We start from the raw sequence: 19,729 nt of genomic DNA on the forward strand, positions 1-19,729 counted from the left end.
CTACCAACTGAACTGCATTCCACCTGTAGGCCTGCGGATATGACTGAGGATTTAGAAAATGATTTTCTTCAGTGATTGAAAAATATTAAAATAACAATGGGTTTAGCATTTACCAATAGAATGAAAATTTATTTTTTTTAAAATGCCAGTTTCTAGAGTATTTTCATAGTAATCAAGTGACCTGTCTTGAGGGAAGTGACTGTGATTCTAATTCAGTTTTTAACTTGAATTAGTCTATAGATCAAATAATAAGTAATGTGCACATTATTATAATAAGTAATGTGCTTTGATAGAAATATACTTAAATATATGGAAATACAATACCTATAGAATAGAAGAATGAAACTAGAATCTTCTTGTATATTGCTTGTTTTTATTACTGATTTTTAAACTGATTATCAGTTTGGCACCGATTGTCAGTTGCTTAAGAATTCAATTTATGTGGTGGTGGTACCCTCCCTATTACTCCTCAACTCATGAAGAACTCAATTTATGTGGTGGTGGTACCCCTCCCTATTACTCCTCAACTCATGACGCTGTGTCAGGTCAGCCTGGGCTAAGTAGTGAGACCTGGTCTCAAAAAAAGAGAGTTCAGTTGACAGCTCTCATGTGACCTACAGCATAGTAACCACCATAAAGTTCAGCTTGTAGTTTATAATAAATGAAGATGTAGAAATGGTAGTCATTATTTTAAAGTTTTATTTTAGCCATTTATAGATTCTAAGCTCTGTTATAAGTCATGAGCATTCATTATAATCAGCTCTCTTGTTTAGAAGATTAAATGTTGAACAGTCTTGATAAAAACATGATGGGTTTAAGAGTCAATGAATCAACTTTATTGTCAGAATTTACATAAAAAATATTATGTATTATATAGACAATTTCCATTTGCCTCAGACAGCATCTAGTGTTCTATAATTGTGTATAATGTTAGCTGTTGTATTTTATCTCTGATGCTGAAGGTCAGACCTGGTGGGGTCCTGTGTGTGCTAGGCCAGCTATCTACCAATAAGCTACATCCAAGTCCTGTTGCCATTTTTAAATCTTTTTTTAATGCTCTGTTATGTTGAGAAAATATTCTAATGTTCCTAGAATTTTCCCCAATGATGTTGTTGCTTTTTTTGTACGCCAGTATTTTTTTGGTTTTTCGAGACAGGGTTTCTCTATGTGGTTTGGTGCCTGCCCTGGATCTCACGCTATAGACCAGGCTGGCCTTGAACTCACAGAGATCCTCCTGGCTCTGCCTCCCGAATGCTGGGATTAAAGGCATGCGCCACTGCTGCCCAGCTGTACACCAGTATTTTAATAAAATAGATATTAATTGTCCTGTGCTTAAATGTCCTTGCAGTTATGTGCCTACATCCATAAAACCCTTCACAAATAACACTCTGGATAGAAGTAAAAACAAGAGTAAATAGAAGTGGCTACTGAGACAGTGTCATTTTAGTCATAGTCTCACTATAATTAACACTTTTTAAAAGTGGGGCTTAACATTATTTACAATTACATCAACATTCATAGTGGCTGGATATTGTGGGCAAAGGGCACACTATGATCACAAGACATTTCTTTGTACTTCCCAAATCATGTTGTAGTTTAACTGTGAAGGTCAGTTACTACAATGCAGCTTGTTCTTACCAAGAAGGATTTTATGTTTGTTCAGAGTCTTGGCCCTTTGGGCCAGTCTACTATCAGGTAGAAGAAATTGTAACTAGACCCTTCATGTCTTACCTTCAGGTGACTCCCAGTTTTCATACGCTGTCTGATTTCTTTAAGATACACAGAGGACTTGCATCAGGGCCATGTAAATGAGGATGTTCTATATGAAGATCACATCCTTAGGCATCTTGTTTCATCTCCATAGAGTCCAGTTTTGATGAAAACCCTTCAGTCTGGCTGGGTGTTAATTTTGTGATAAAGTTTCTCTGCATCTTCAGAGATGATTATAATGTTTTTATTTGCTTTCATATAGTGAATTACATTGGTTGATTTTTCAAGTAAACTAACCTTGAATTCCTGAGACAAATACCACTGGGTCATAATGTTTTATACTTTTTTTATGTTGCTAGATTAAATTTGCTAAAATGTTAAGGATCCAGAGTACTGTTTAGTCTGATACGTAGTTAGAATTACTTACTGTAGCAAGATTTTACTTAACTCTCTATTTATTAAAAGATATTTTCAGAATAATTTTTAATTCCTGGCTACGGGAACTTTCTTTTCATACATGTACAGTTATCAGCCAGTTTGTAGAGATTTTTGTCCATTACATGTATGGGGCTCTTAACTGTGTATCTCCATTTCTGGTGCTGTGGCCCACAAATTAGACTTCAGTCTTTCTGATCTCTTCTCTATAGCTGCTAAATTGTCTTGGCCTATGAGGTTTCCACCTCTGTTCACTATCATCTGAAGATTCTCTAGGCATTCACATGGCTTATCTCATTTGCTTTTCCCTATGGTTAACAGTTGTTTTGTTTTGTTTTGTTTTTTTATTTTATTATTTATTTATTGCATTATTTATTTATTTATTTATTGGTTTTTCGAGACAGAGTTTCTCTGTGAAGTTTTGGTGTCATCTTAGATCTCACTCTGTAGCCAAGGCTGGCCTTGAACTCACAGAGATCCACCTGACACTGCCTCCCGAGTGCTGGGATTAAAGGCCTACACCACTGCCCGACTAGTTAACAGTTTTGAGCTGAGTATTTAGTACTTTTTTAAAAAATGTTTATTTTTTCCCCTGTTTTTAGTTATTTACTATGGGAGGATAATTTTCATGCAGTTAATTCCTCATGGTGGAAGCAATGTCCATACTAATGTACATAGAATCATAGTAAAATAAAACTTTTCAAAATAGTTTGGACATGTTGCATCTAATGTGTCTGTAGAATATCCTAGTAAAAGACTCTGTTGCATGTGTGGCCACAGAGCTCAGGAACGTGTTTTGAGTTTCAGATGCTAATTTAATAATTGTCAGTTTATAAATACTAATGTAAGCTCTATGTTAATGAAATTCAGGATCAACATTTAGAGAAGAAAAGTTCAAAATGTTAGCAGACTATGCAAAACAGAAGTCCTAAAACCAGAGAAGAAAATAAAGAATCATGGTTATAAGTATTAAATAACTTAATTTTCTTACTGTTTATTAAGGTAAAATTCACAAACTTAAAGCTAACCTTATTAAAGTATACCAACCCAGTGATCCATATTGCATTTAGTATTGTAAAGCCACCCAGAACATTTTTAAAACCCTGAAGAAACTCTTATCCTTATAAGAGTTCCCTATTCCCCACTTTGTCCAGCTTACTAATCTGCTTTCTGTCCCAGTGGGTTATTTATTCTGCATATATCATATAAGTATATAGTATATGAATATTTTTCTAGTTCTTAGCGTTAACATGTTTTTTGCGATTTACCTATGTTGCAGCATGTATCATATTTTATCTCCTTTATAATTTGGTAGACACATTCAGATGGCTTCTACCTCTTGACTGTTGTGAGTAGTTGTACTGTAAACATTCATATACAAGAATTTGTTCAAGTGTTCTCTATTTCAGTAGGTTTTTAGAGGAATGGAATTGCTGCGTCATTCAGTAACTGTTTCACTTTTTTAAGAACTATCAGTTTTCCACAATGGATACTGTTTTACGTTTGACCAGCAGTGCATGAAAGATCATCACCGTTTACAATATCACTAACACTTGTGTTCTGTGTGCTTGTGTGTCTTCATTCTCACTTTTATTTTCCTTTTAATATGTAATAATTAAATAAAAAAATCTGTAGATTATTTTGATAGTATTGCCATAAGCAATATTGTCTTTCAGTTCATGGATGCTTGGTATTTTTTCACTTGTTTAACTATTCCTTGATTTTTTTTTTTCCAAATCCTTTGTACAAATATTCCTGAGCATTTTATTGGATACTATTCAGTTGTAATTTTTTAATTTTTTTAAGTGAAATTCTGGCATATACAGTGTTTTGTATATTAACCCTGTAATTTGGCTGAATTATTTTTATTAGCTCTATTAGTTTTTGGTTTGTATGTATTCTTTGGAATTTCTCGTGTGTCTCTGTGTGCGCGTGAGTGTGTGTGTGTATGTATGTATGTGTGTGTGTATATATATATATACACACACACATACATATAATATTTTCTAAGTAGGTATAGCTTTACTTTGTATTTTGTATGACTTTGTTTCTTTGTACTGGATTTTTAACACATTGATGAGTTCCAGTGTGAAAGCAGGGCCTTTGTCATATTCCTTATCTAGGAGATAGATAGTTTTTTGTCGTCTTTGGGATTTCATAACTATTACTTACCCTGTTGAGGAAGCTTCTTCTCTGTTAGTTTCCTGAGGCTGCTATATAAAGACCTTTAGAAAGTGACTAGAATAAAATTACAAAGTTACGTGTCGTATCTGAAGGCTAGAATCATGAGTGACGTCAGCAGGGTTTTGCTATCTGAAAGTCTAGGTAGAATTCCTTTTTGTTCTTGACTTCAGTTATGATCCCTTGGTTCACAGGTGTGTTACAGCCTTTGCCTTTGGCGTTCTCATTGGGGGTTTTCTCTTTTTACTTATTTTTAAAATAATTATTATTTGTGTTTGTGCGCGCATGCGCGCACGTGCATGTGCAACTCAGAGGATGACTGGGGGAGCCAGTTCTTCATCCCTATGTGGATCCTAAAGCATCTTTAGCCACTGAACCATCTCACTGGTCCATTTTCTCTTTTCTTGTTGATATCAATCACATTGGGTTATGAAACAGTCACCCAGCTGCAGCCAATATGTTCTTATCTTGAATAATGATATATGCAATAATCAAAGTCATCTTTTGAGGGTTTATTGGTTTAGCTTTATTATGTTACTTTTCTATTGCCATGAACCAAAAAACACAAAACAAAGAACAAAGGTATTATATTAGTTTATGGTAACAAAGGGATAGATTCCTCATGGCAGAGATGGCACAGCATGGCAGCTTTATGTGTCTTTTCTTACACTTTTGAGCTCTGGAAAACATTACAAGAATTATTCACCAGGATCCATTATAGTTTTTGGTATGCTTTTACACTTTTTTAAATAGCTTCCTACTTATGTCTGTTTTCATGTCATGTATGCTTCTGGTTTTTGTTGGTTTGGTTTTGGTTTTTTTGTTTGGTTGATTGGCTTTGGATTTTTTTTTTTTTTTTTTTTTTTTTTTTTTTTTTTTTTGGGTAGGGCTGAAGTATCCTTAACATATCACACAGTAGGTGACAGTTGTTAAAGAACTATTTCAATTGATTTTAGAATTCTAATCTTTAAATACCCTTAAGTCACTGTCCGGTAATTGTCAGAAGTTGCTGTTATTGACCCTTGAATTTAACAATGCAGGTGCTGGGCCTAAAAGGATGGCTCAGCACTTAAGAGCACTGGCTGCTCTTCCAGAAGGCTGGGTTCAGTTCCCAACACCCACATGGCAGTTCACAACTGCCTGTAATTCTAATCCCTGGAGAGCCAATGCTATCTTCTGGTCTCGGTGGGTACCAGGCATACGTGTGATACACAGAAATACATGTAAGCAAAACACTCATCCACAAAAATAAATTAATTATATTTTTTTAAAAAAAGGAGTGAGCCACTAAAAACAATCTGGGTATTTCTTTCCTAGCACAGAGGAATTGTAAATTAGCCCTTGAAACATTTCTTCAGATTGTTTTTAAATGCTTATGTCCAGCAACAAATTCCTTTAGGCCTCCTGGTATATTTTACCTTTTTTGGTTTTCTAGCTTTGGGCTATCTTATTTTTGTTACTAACAACACTGTCTTACTGAAATATCTGATCATTTAACTGGTTAAAAAGCTAAACTTTGTGTGTTTTTGTTTTACCCACCATCCATTAGAGTATACTCTCATGAAAGTAGTGGTACCTGGTCTGTGCATAATTAATCCTTTATGTTTTATAACCAAATGATTGCCCTTGTGACATTACACATTTCTTTTAAATTTCTGCTTGGGGAGCTGGAGGGATGGCTCCTTAAGAGCATGTGCTGCTCTTTGCAGAGAGAGGATTCAAGTTCAGTTCCTAGCACCCCGTGTCAGCTCCAGGGGATCCAATGCCCTTTTCTTGCTTTTGCAGGCACCTTCACATATGTGCACATACCCCTACACAAACACACATACATACTATATAATTAAAATTAAAAATCTTTTTTTAAAGAATATTTTCCAAACTAAAATCGGAATTATCTCCCCCCCCCCCCCTTAAAAAGAGAGCCAGGTATGGTGGCATACACCTTTAATCCCAGTACCTGGGCGACAGAGGCAGGTGGACCGCTATATAAGTTTGAGACCAGCCAAGGGCTGTGTTGTAAAACTCTTGTCTCAAAAAATAAAATTAGATAGGTAGGTAGGTAGGTAGGTAAGTAGGGTGGTAGTTTGAATGTAATTGGCCCTCATAATCTCAGGGAGTGGCACTCTTAGGAGGTGTGGCACTGTTAGAGTAGGTGTGGTCTTGTTGGAGGAAGTATGTCACTGTGGGGGCGGGCTTTGAGATATCTTGTTCAAGCTTGACTCAGTATGACACTGAGACCATTTCCTGTTGCCTTCTGATCAAGATGTAGCCAGTACCATGTCTGCCTGCCACACAGCCATGCTTCCTGCCATGATAATAATGGACTGAACCTCTGAACTTTAAGAGGCCACCTCAATGAAATGTTTTCCTTTATAAGAGTTGTCGTGGGCATGGTGTCTCTTCACAACAATAGAAACCCTAACTGAGACAAACAGATAGATAAAAAGAGGAGACAATCTTTGTGAAAGTTCAGAGAGTAGGATCATTTGTTATGGTTGAAGTCTGTTTTTGCCAAAGAACCTTGTAGTAGAAGTTTTGCAGGCATTGGTGGTAATAGGGTTGGACATAACTGCCTTGTATAAGTTAGAAGCTTGGTCTTTAATGTGGTGGTGTTGAGAAGTAGTGTGGACCTTCAAGAGATGAATGCTGTTTCAAAGTCCTTAGATCATTTCCTATGGTGATTAGGATAGTTTTTGAGAGAAGATTATAAAAGCCTGAGCTTGGCCCCTCCAGCTCTCTAACTTCCTTTCTGTTAATATTACATTTCTACTGTAATGATGCAGCTAAGATCTGATGCTGGTACTAAAATCATCTTCGTTAGAAAGTTAAATTTCCTTGTCTATTGTATTATAGGAACAAAAGGCTAACATTTGTACTAGAGTTTTCATAATTTAAAGTTACATAAACACCTTGTTTTCTTTTGTTAAACATTTGAGTTAGCGTACAGAGTAATGGGCTTCATGGCAGCTTCTTGCAGTCATGTCATTGTACTTGGTTCTCATTCTCCTTCCCTGCTGCACTCAATACTTCTTAAATCAATTATATTTTGCGGCAGGATCTCACTAGGTAGCCCTGGCTATCCTGGAACTTAACTCTGTAGGCCTACCTCAAGCTCAAAGTTGTAGCATGAATCTTAGAGAGTCTTATTAATAAAATCAAACCTGAGGCAAGTTATTGGGGTGAAATGCTGGATGGTCAGAGAGACAGAACAAGCCACAGCTATCTCACCTCGCCAGATCCTCAGCTGGTTTGTTTCCTCAGACCGGAAGCTTCTGTGTCCTCATCCCAATGGCTCTCAGCTGAACTGCTGCTTGAAAGCCTGAAGCTTAACCAGCTAAAAGCTTCTAGTTTCTGGTCCTCACGCCTTATATATCTTTCTGCCTTCTACCACCACTCCCTGGGATTAAAGGCGTGAGTCACCATGCTTGGCTGTTTCCAATGTGGCCTTGAACTCACAGAGATCCAGAGGGATTTCTGTCTCTGGAATGCTAGGATTAAAGGTGTGAGTGCCACCATTTTCTAGCCTCTGTATCTAGTGGCTGTATGTTCTCTGACTCCAGATAAACTTATTAGGGTACACAATATTTTGGGGAATACAATACCACCACACAAAGTGCTTTCTTTACCTCCTGAGTGTGGGTGGGATTTTAAAGGTGTGTGCTACTGAGTCTGGCAGTAATTTTGTTTTTAATGACAAATTTCTACAGGAAAAGGAATGTTGCCCCAATTCTGATGAAACACTTGATCCTTTACCCTTTTAAATGTCCCAAATGAAAATATTGATAATAGAATCAATTTTGCTTAATGTTTACTGTTTGCATAAACCTTCATTGTGATATGAAATGAATCAAATGTGTGTACAGTTCCATTGAATTAGTAGAGGAAGAAAAACTCAAGAACTTAACTGACTTATAATCGACTCTAGTCTAGACTCACAGCTGTTAACTGTTTACAGTTGATTTTTTTTAAGATTTGTTTATTTATTATGTATACAGTTTCTGTCTGCATGTATGCCTGAAGAAGGGAGGCACCAGCTCTCATTACAGATGGCTGTGAGCCACCATGTGGTTGCTGGGAATTGAACTCAGGACCTCTGGAAGAATAATCATTGCTCTTAACCTCTGCACCATCTCTCCAGCCCCACATGTGATTTTGATAACTAGAAGTTACTAGGAAAGTAACAGAATAGAACATACCAATTAATCCATAAAGAGTAGTCTAAAAATCACCTATGATTCCATACAGATAAGTTTTCTGTGTGATTATCTAATACATGATACACATTTAAACATTCATACTTTTTTCAAAACGAAAAACTAAACTTACTTTTTTAAAATATTTGTTATACAAAAGCAGTTTTTTTTTTTTTGTTTTTTTTTGTTTTGTTTTTTTGGTTTTTCGAGACAGGGTTTCTCTGTGTAGCTTTGCGCCTTTCCTGGGACTCACTTGGTAGCCCAGGCTGGCCTAGAACTCACAGATCCGCCTGCCTCTGCCTCCCGAGTGCTGGGATTAAAGGCGTGCGCCACCACTGCCCGGCCAAAAGCAGTTTTTAATGATACATGGCATTGATCTTTGGAATTTCTTTTTATGACTTATCACATTCTGATATGTTGATAATTTTAGTTTATTTTAGTAACCTCTCATGTAAATCTTAAAATGCTCAGTATTTTTTGGTAGTTATAAAATTGCTATCTGGCTCCCAAAGATAGAGACCTTGTAGAGAGAAGAAACCATTCACCCATATCATTGGGAGGCATTTCAAGAGGATATCTCTTATGCATTGAATAGGACCAACTAATGGTTTTAGCTTGTTCATCATGTGACTAAGGAATTTGTTTTTACTGTGTTAATCATGTGTCTTTAATAAATACTCTTTAATAATTTTTTGTGTATTCTTTGAAATTTCCACATATTTTTATACAGTATTTTTTGATCATATCTATCCACCACTGCCTCCCTCCAAACTCCCATTAGTGAACCCTGCCCCATCTCCCAACTTTTCGTGTTTAATTGTTATTAATAACCCCCTAAGACCAATTTAAATAGCTTTAAAAAGTAGGGACACATTTTAGTTCAGTAAAGTAAAAATAATTGACATGGACTCCTGGCCTTGTGGCATTAAAAAAAGAAAGAAACTTGTACTTCATAAGCTGGGAAAGCACTGCCTTTAGTCTTACTTGTGTAACAGTTTTCTGCCGGAAATGTCACATAGTACTGCTAGGAATTCTTCCATTAATATTAACTTCATCAACTGCCGGCTTTTAGTAGATGAGAAACCTCACTTAGTTTGAGTGAGTTTCATTGCTAATATAGTTAAAGACAGCATGAACATATTTATTTCAGTCAGTGTTCTGACGCTCAGAGTAGCTGGTCTCTTGAACTATATGCTGTGTAATACCCAGGACAATACATTACATATCTTGTATCACACAAATATCCTTTTACGTGACACACAGTGGGCATTTGATTAAGAAACATTAAATCCTGTTTTAAGTAAAAACATATTTCTGCATGTGACATTTCTTTAGTTATTTTTTGCTTTTACTAAAATACCTTCTTACAGCTTCAGTAAATTATAGCCATCATCTTTATGATGCCATTTATTCATATCTGATTGATACTTGCTTTTTGGCTGGGGCCATCACATTTATAAGAATTACCCTCCAGATCTTTGTTTTTTGTACTTCAAATGTATTAATATATTCTGAACTGCCTATTGAACATTTCTAGTTAAAATGAGATGGCTTGTACTTGACAAAATTAAGATGTAATTCATCTTCCCCCAAACTACCTTCCTTTGATTTTGTTTATTTATAATAGTGACAGTTGTGTTTTCCTAGTCCAAGTTGAGTTATCTTTTAAATCTGACTTAAAAAATACTGGGTTACATAAGGCCATTTGCATACATGTACATAGCATACTTGAGCAATTCCCCCGCATTCCCCACTTTCCTTTCCTTTCTTGCCCCTTCTTGATCTGATTTCTTCTCCATTGTGCCTATACTATTAATAGATAAGTCTTGCCTGTTTTTTAGCAACTTTTGTCTTATATCAGTTTTTAATACATTGTATTAAGGTCTATTAAATCACATTTGTATTATTCCTTATCTAGTTGTCTCCACTCTCAGTTTAAAAATATGGTGTATGGGGGCTGGAGAGATGACTCAGAGGTTAAGAACACTGCCTGTTCTTCCAGAGGTCCTGAGTTCAATTCCCAGCAACCACAGTGGCTTACAGCCATCTGTAATGAGATCTGGCGCCCTCTTCTGGCATGCAGGCAGAACACTGTATACAGAATTAATTAATTAATTAATTAATTAATTAATTAATTAAAAAATACATCGTGTATGGGGCCAAGTGCAATTTCACTTGAATCCCAGCCCTTGGGGAGGCAGGAGCAGGTGAATTTCTCTGAGTTTGAGGCCAACCTGATCTACATATAGTGAGTTCAGGCCATCTGGGGCTGAAATTTCATAGCCTAGTACTTGAAGCTTTTCTTTTATTATATGTGTATATTTATATACTCATGTATCATTTTCAATCTTAATGTTGAGCATACAGAGAAAATGTATTTTCTGAGTCAGAATATTTTGTTTAATTTCTTTCCAGTTCTCTGCAAATGATTTCATTTTTCTTTGCCTCTGAATACCCTTGTATATATATGTATGTATCACAGTTTCTGTATTTGTTCATCTGATGATAGGCATCTAAGCTGGTTCCATTTCTTGGCTCTTATAAGTAGTGCAGCAATAAACACGGATTGTGATATTTCTTTGGAGTGTTAGGAGCCTTTTGGGTGTATAAGCAAGAGTATAGTATAGCTGTGTCATGTGGTGACTAGTTATAGTTTTCTGAGAAACATCCATACTGATTTCCATAGTGACTACAGAAGTTGACATTCTCCCCAGCAGTATATATTCTCTTCACTCACATGTCAGCCACTCAGTGTGAGTGCTGAAACCTGAACTCAGGTCCTCTGCAAGAGCAGTACAGATTTTTTTTTTTAACAGCTAAGCATTTCTCTAGACTTTCCCTACTTCTTGGAGAATGGAGGAGAGTCTGCACCAAGGCTGGTTTCAGACTCACTCTGTAGCCAAAGATGACATTTAACTTCTGATCCTCTTGCCTCTACCTCTGAATACTGGAATTATAGATGTGTGCCATCCTGTCCCATTATGCAGTGCCAGGGAATCAAATCCAGGGTTTTGTGCATGCATGATAAGTAAGCAGTCTACAAACTGAGCAACGTATTCAGCCTGTAATTTATTTTCTGATAAAAGGCATTCTGGCTAGGGTAAAGATGGATTCAGAAAAGTTTAATTTGTTTTTCTCTGGTATCAAAAGATACTGCACACTTTTTGGACATCTGTGTTCTTTTGAAATTTGTTGATTATCCCATTAGTCGATTGGATAATTTATTTTTGTGTTATTTTCCTCTGTGTCTCCACTCCCAAACACTGAGATTAGAGACATGTCCTGTTATGCTGGGCTTTGTTTTATTTTATTTTGAGATTTCTTTTATTTTTTTTTAATTTTGTATATCTTTGTGGTTTTGTGAATGTATGAGTTCAAGTACCCATGGAATCCATAAGAAAGTGTTTGATTCCTTGAAGCTAGAGTTACGGGTGGTTGTAGGATGCCCCATGGGTGCTGGAAACTGAACTTGAGTCCTCTACAAGAGTAGTACATGCTCTTAACCACTGAGCTCCCCCTTTGGACCATCATTTATTTATTAATTTACTTATTTTAGCATGGCATCTGAGAAATTGAAGTCAGGTCCTCACGTTTGCATGGCAAGCACTTTGAGAACTGTGCCATCTCCCCAGCCTGATAGTTAAAACTTTACCGTATAGAATGGTATTTGTCCTTTTCTCATGTGTGTGTGTGTGTGTGTGTGTGTGTGTGTGTGTGTGTGTGTGTAGTTGACAAAGATTTTCTTCTGTAGCATGTGTCTTTTCTGCTAATTTTTTTCTTTGCTGTGCAGAAGCTTTATAAATTTGTATGATCCCATTTTCTAATTCTTCAGGTTATTTACTGTGTTAGTGCTGTCTTTTTCTGAAAATTCTTTGCCTATGCCCATATCTTGAAGCGTCTTTTTCCTCTAGCACTTTCAGAGCTTCATGTCTTAGACTCATTTGGAATTGATTTTTTCTAAATAGAGTAAGAAACACCGATCTAATTCCTTCTTCACCTTTTGGTACAGAGACTGCCTTCCCACCCCTGTATATGGTTTGGGTTTTTAAGAGAGAGGGAGAGAGAGTGTGTTTGAGAACTTGATGAAAAGTTAGGTGTTTGTAACTCTGGGGGTTTATTTCTGGATCCTCTATTCTATTCTACTGATCAACATGTCTCTTTTTGTGCCAGTACTGTGCTGCTTTTAGTACTATGAGTATGTAGCATGGTTTGAAATCAGATACCGTGAGCCCTGATCATTATGATTTCTTTGTCATCTGCTGGCTCTGAGTTTGAATTGTCTGAGTTTTGATTTGTTTTGTTTTTGTTTTTTAGATCTTGTGATTCATTATTAGGTTATCTATTTGTGGTCAGTGTTACTTTGCTGCATCTGTGATCAGACTCTCTTAGAATTTCTATTGCTGTAATAAAATACCACTACCAAAAAGCAACTTTGGGAGGAAGAGGGTTATTTCATCTTACAGTTTTCAGGTCACTCCATCACCGAGGGAAGCCAAGGCAGGACCTAAAGCAGGAACTTGTAGGCAGGAACTGAAACAGGTTATGGAGGAGTGCCTCTTACTAATCTGCTCCCAAGGCTTCCTCAGCCTGGTTTCTTACATACCCCAGGATTACCTGCTCAGGAATGGCACTACCCACAGTGCCCTGGGACCTCTCACATCAGTCACTAATTAAGAAAGTGCACCACAGGCCTGGCCACAGGCCAGTCTGGTGGGGCATTTTCTCACTTAAAGTTCCCTTTCTCAAACAACTCTAGCTTTTATCAAGTTGAAAGAAAATACTCAACACAACAAACACAGACCAAAAGTGACGTATGGAACAGTTTCTTTTGGCTTTATGTTCCAGAGGTTCTGTCGTATGGGAGGCATGTCAGCAAGTAGCAGGTTTAGGAACCCAAAAGTTGACCCTGTCAGTCGCAAGCACAGAGGGGGAGGGTGAACTGAAAGTGGCATGAGGCTTGTAATCTAAAAGCTGGCTTCCAGTGATGGACTTCAGCTGGACTGTACCTCCTCAACCTTTCCAAACAGTGCCATCAGCCAAGGACCAACTGTCCAGATGCCTGAGACTAAGGAACAGCTTTCATTCAGACTACCACAAGATCTTTCTGAGTATTTAATAGAAGTACTCATAGCTATAAAGGTTCCTCTCCCAACTTCCTTAGCTATATTCCCAGTGTTCTGGTTAAGTTACCCTTGCATTGCAATCGGATTCAAGGAAAGTTTTTAATTTCAAAATTGTTTTCCCCTCAGTGACGCACAAGTCATTCAAATGTTATTGTTCAGTATCCGTATTCATGTAGTTTCTGAAGTTTTTCTCACTATTGATTACTAATTCTCTTGCCATATCTTTGGATAAGATACTGAGATATTATTTAGATTCCATTAATTTGTAGCCTAGATTGTGGCCTATCTTAGAGATTCTTGGTTTGTGGGTGTCTTTACCAGTGAATCCTGTTTCATGGAGACAGTGGTTGGATTTAGTATTTTAATCTCAGGGGGGAGAGAGAGAGGGAGAGGGAGAGGGAGGGAGAGGGAGAGAGAGGGAGGGAGGGAGGGAGGGAGGAAGGGGAGAAAGAGATTGGATTATTGATTGATCATTGATTTCTCCCCATCAATATTAAAGGTTTTCTTGTTTGATATTGAATATGATGAATTCCTACCACTTACTCCTCTCAAGAAATTTTTTTTTTCTCATGTGCTTATTATTGAGACTTTCTTCTCAGTCTGTAGTATTCCATTAAGTATTGTGTAGTGCAGGCTTGGTGTTATGTCTTACTTATCCATTATGCCTTAATTTGTGCTTTTTTTTTCAAATGTCCTTATTTATCCATCAACTTTAAAAGATAGCTTTGCTGAATATAGTAATCTTGGTTGGCTGTTACCTTCAGGGCTAGAAATAAATCATTCCAGGCTTTCTTGGCTTTCAGGGCTGCTGATTTCTGATGTGTTTGCCTTTGTGAATTGATGTCTTTGCTTTATCATTTCTTTGCTTAGTATTCGTGACACTGAATGTAGTTAGGGCAGCGTTCTCTGATTGTTTAAGATTCCAAGTGCCTCTTCTGTTTGGATGTTAATTTCTTTCTGTAGATTTGAGGAATTTGTTATAATTTCATTAAGTAGATTGTCTATGTCTGTAGTGTTTAAATTTTTGTGCTGCGGAGTCTTGGGCTTAGTCTGTTGATTGTATTCTAGATTTCTTAGATGTTAGTCTTATTTTTCCCCTTACTGATAATTTATCATGAAAGATGTTGAATTCTGTCAAATGCTTTTTCTGTATGAATTCAGATATTCAGGTAGATTTTTCCTTCTGTGGTCTATTACATTAATTGATTTCTGTGGGTTGAATTTGTTATCCTTGAATAAATCTTGGTCTTGATGTAATAAATGTAATATGCTGATTAGATTGGTTTACTAGTATTTTGTTGAAGATTTTGTATTTGTATTTATTAGGGATATTGGTCCATGGTTTTCATTTCTGGTGATTTCTTTATCTTTGATATTTAGGATAATCACTTTCTATCACAAATAATTACAGAATATTCCTGAACAATTTTTTTTTAATAATTTGAGATTAATTCCTGTTGATAATTTTTTAAGGCATGAATATTATAGTTAATCAATGAAGCCATCTGGTTCTGGATTTTTCTTACTGCCAGGTTTTTATGATCAGCTAGTGCTTATTACTAATAGATCTTTTTAAGTTTTTCTGATGCTTCTTTAGTGAATTTTGTTAGTGTGTATTGCTAAAAAATGTACCCATGTAACTTCACTTACATGTTTGTTGGCATAAATTTGTCACAGTATTCTGTCTTGCATTTTCTTGTTTCTCTGTTTTCAGTAATATCACTATTTTCATTTATGATTTTGGTAATTCGAGTCTTCTCCTTCCCCTGATCCCTCTCAGTCAGTCTATTTAAAAGCTTGCCTAGATCATTGATCTCTTCAAAGAACCAACTTTTTGAGTGTTGGTGTTATTTTTCTATTTTTTTTATTTTCTATTTTATAATTCACTATTTTTCTTGCTTTGAGTATAGACTTGTTATTTTTTTCTAGGATTCTTAAAGTTAACCTTAAAATGAAGTGCTTATTTTTTCTTTCTTTGTTTTGTGTTGCTGGTGATTGGACTTATAAATAAAATAAATAAATAGTTGATACCACAGGCACAGGCACTAGTGTCTTGATAAGTCTTTCATCTCTTTACATTCAAATATTTGTGTCATTGGGCCTGTGATGGTATCTTATAGACTGCATTTTGTTTTTCTTCTTTAATCAATCTGTTAAGAGAGAAAGGTGAGTTTAAATTAGCTTTTTAATTGTTACCAGGGGTTATAAATAACATTATAACTTTTTTGATGTTTTTCAAAATGGGTTCTCACTATGTAGCTCTGGCTGTCCTAGAACTTAACTATGTAGGGCCAGGCTGGCCTCGAACTCACAGAGATCCTCCTGCCACTGCCTCCCAAGTGCTGGGATTAAAAAAGCTTGTACCACTATACCTACCACATCTGAAACCTATAAATAGTCATGTTTTATTTCAATTTAACTTTGTTTCAAAGTAAATAAAAACTCCTCTACAGATATTTTCCATCCCTTTCTGGTATTGCCAGAAATTACATCTTTGCCAATTAGGTGTCTGTTAATATAAATTTGTTAAATTTATGCATTTGTGGTATAAATGTATCACAACAAAAAGAGAAGTTATAAATCAAAGTGGAAACGGTTATTTGGCTTATGCACTTAGCTGTATTTCTTTTGTTGTTGTTGTTCTGTGCTTTGTTACTGTCAGAACTTCATTAGGTTCCCTTGATGGTTAATATTGCCAACTTGATTTCATCTGTAATCACCTAGGAGATAAATATCTGAACATACTTGTGGAAATTTCTAGATGAGGTCAAATTGGGTGGAAGCCATCCCATAGGCTAGGGAGAGTTCCAGACTGAGTAAAAAGGGAAAGACAAGCTTTGCATCCCCCTCCACAGCCATGCTTCCTGACTTTAGACATATGCAGTCAGCTGCTTTCTATTCCTGCTCGTGTGATTTCCTTGTCTTGATGGACCTTGCTCTCAAACAGTGACCCATAAATAAAAGCCATTTTTCCTTAAGTTGCTTTTGTTGTGTGTTTTGTCACAGCAACAGCAAAAGAACTAATTTACTCCTTCCTCCAGTTATCACATCCAAAAATGTTTCTAGGCATTGCCAAGTGGTCCCTGAAGTACACTGTCTCCCCTGAGAACCACTACAAGGTGTGAAGGACCTTGAAGATGACAGGGCATTGCTAATACTGTTAACATTTACAGCTGGCATACCTAGTATATTCTACTCTAGTGTATAAAAAGTACTTAGTGGTGATAGTTACAGTTTCACAGTGCTGTGGGAATTCTAAAGAAGGTGATTTGAAGTGGAAATAGCAAAGAAGGTGTCAATGAGGAAGAGGTGTTTTAATTGGTGTAATGATCTAGAGAATGTTGTGATACAATGCATTTGGTAGGTGTTTGTTTGTAATGCAAATGAAAGAAGTAGAAAAAACCCACTGGCACTAGATCTTAAAGAAGAGTTGGACATTAAATCATTAGCAGTAAGTAGTGATGTGTTCTTGAGAGATAGTATTTCTTCTTTTGTGATATTAGCATGCTTGAATCATAAAGGAAAGATAATAGCTGTGTTTTTCTCCTTCTTTTATAACTTTTACCTGTTTCAGATTTCTACCAGAAAAATAACCAATAGGAGATTATAAGTGATTTTATTTATATGTGTGTGTGTGTGTGTGTGTGTGTGTGTGTGTGTGTGTGTATGTGTGTATTTATGTATATAATTTGCATTAGTTTAACTACTGTTTGAGACTGATTAATTTCAGTATCAGAAGGTAAGCAGTCAAAAATTGCTGGTAGCAAGCATTAACACTACACATGTGATATTTCTTCATTGGGGAGACTTCAGTTTTCTTGATTATTTCTAACTGAGTACTAGGGTCTACCCAAATGATTGATTCTAATATCATCTGGTTGTGAATGAGTTTTTAATTTGGTGTGTGTGTGTGTGTGTGTGTGTGTGTGTGTGTGTGTGTGTTCACTGGTATGTGCTCCAGCTCACATGTGTGGATGCAGAGACTCAAAGTTATGTCGAATGTCTTCCTCAGTTACTCTCTACCTTATTTATTGAAGCAGGATATCTCACTAAACCCAGACCTTGCCAACTGCCTCATCTAGCTAATCTGTCTAGCCAGCTTGCCCCAGAAATCCCAGTTCTACTTCCAGAGTGCTAGGATGATGGGCAGCTGCCACACCTACCTAGTCCTGGAGATTGGAAATCTGGTCCTCAGAATGGCATGGCAAGCACTTTATCCACTGAGCCATTTTCTCAGCTTTTGATTGTAGAGTGTTCAGGATTTGCTTGTTTTATTTTTTAAGGACATGAGTTACATAGAACACAGTATACTGATCTTACAAGTACAGATGCATGCATTTTTGACAAATACATATACCTGTCAAGAATAAAACCATCATCACATTTTTGTCCTTTCATAACTGATTTTCTAGCCATTAGAAACAATTGCTTTTTAGAAATTTTTGCTCATAATATAGGTAAGAATTCCTTGTTGTAGGATGTTATATAAGTTAAATATATTCTTTTGTTTCTGACTTCCTTTCATTCATGCATTCATTCATTGAGACAGACTTTTGTTGTTGAACCTCATGATCTTTCTGCCTCAGTTTCTTAAGGGCTATGATTATAGGCATGCGCCACCACATCAGACATAATCTGGTTTCTTTTACATACCTGAGTTCTTATGAGACTAATTCATGTTGGTTGTGTCAGTGTTAACTCATAGTTTTTATGGATTAGACCTTGTCCTCATAAATTTTATGACAGCAAATTTTTGATCATTTTATCTTCACAGATTTCTGAGAGTTGAAAATTTTTCCCAGTATAACACTTTGTAAAGCATGAAATACTTGTAACCAGACAGACAGAGAGAAATAATGTTTCCCTATGCAAAGGCCCTGACATACTGCTCCTGGAATGATACTAGACAGAAATCAGTTTTCTAATATTTCTGTAAACTGTGACTGGTTGCTAAGGATTTAGAGTTAAGCATATTCTTTGTTATGGATATATGTGTTCGTAAAAACATTTTTTAATTTCTTAGGATTATGTACTGAAGGACTGTACCGTGTTAGTGGAAATAAAACTGATCAAGACAACATTCAAAAGCAGTTTGATCAAGGTAATTACAAAATAAAATTATCTTACTGTTTTCCTTATTAAAATTTTATGGTAAGAAATTTTATTTGAAACTTCTTATAGAAGTGGATGTGGAGAGGAGAGCATTTAAAAGTGTGATTAGAAATGTTAACTATATGGTAGTTGCCACAGTAAAGGAATAGAAGAACTGAGAGAGGTCTGTCTTAGTACTAACAAGAAAATCCGGAGCCTGGCATGGTGGTACATACCTTTATTCCCAGCACTCAGGAGGCAGAGGCAGGAGTTCAAGAACAGCCAAGGCCAAATAGTGAAATTTTGTATCAAAAACAAACAGGACGGAAGGAAGGAAAGAGAAAGAAAACATTGATTCTTTTAGAGTCTTCTTAGGAAGGTGGATGTTAGGAAACAGGAAGAGGAAGTTGGAAATATTAAACTTTTAAAATATATTTAGAATAAAAGAAAGATTTGACACAATTGAAACAGATGGGCTCAGAGAATACGGTATTGCATCTATATTTTGGTGTGTGAAGGTTAGAAGACAAGAAAGAACTTACTGAAAAGAAGGGTACTCAGAATTAAAACCGAGTATTATAGGCAACAAAATTTATAGGTCTTATTTAGAAGTGAGAATTTCTTTATGTGCTGAGACTGTGGTGATTAATGTAAAGCAAACACTTTGAGGTAAGCTATGATAGATTATGGACAATGGTACTTTTTGCCCTATTTTATATTTCTGATCCAATAAGCTATCTACAAATAAAAGATTAATAGAATCTATAAAGCCAGTGCCAGAATTAAAAAGGCAGTTATATCAGAAATGGCACTATGTAATGTAACAGATAACTAATATTTAGGAGTAAATTCAAAAGTGAACCTGTACTAGTAAGGAATTCCATGTGTGATCAAAGATCAAACTAAAAAATGAAAATCAATTTACCAGAAATAAGTGAATATTTTTATAGTCTTTGACTGGAAAGAGCCTAAATTTAGTAAGAAACCTAGAAAGCA

General features: G+C 36.1%; 1 protein-coding gene across 3 annotated transcripts in view; it reads left to right on the forward strand.

The window, feature by feature from the left end:
* Arhgap5 (Rho GTPase activating protein 5) overlaps positions 1-19,729 on the forward strand; it is a 78,077-nt gene that overhangs the window by 47,429 nt on the left and 10,919 nt on the right. For all 3 annotated transcript variants that reach the window (XM_059280033.1, XM_059280032.1, XM_059280034.1), the window contains exon 4: positions 18,666-18,743. In XM_059280033.1, the coding sequence (XP_059136016.1) occupies positions 18,666-18,743 (78 nt within the window). The remainder of the gene's footprint in view (positions 1-18,665; positions 18,744-19,729) is intronic.

The sequence above is a fragment of the Peromyscus eremicus genome, chromosome 14 (genome assembly GCF_949786415.1).
Source record: "Peromyscus eremicus chromosome 14, PerEre_H2_v1, whole genome shotgun sequence".
NCBI lineage: Eukaryota > Metazoa > Chordata > Mammalia > Rodentia > Cricetidae > Peromyscus > Peromyscus eremicus.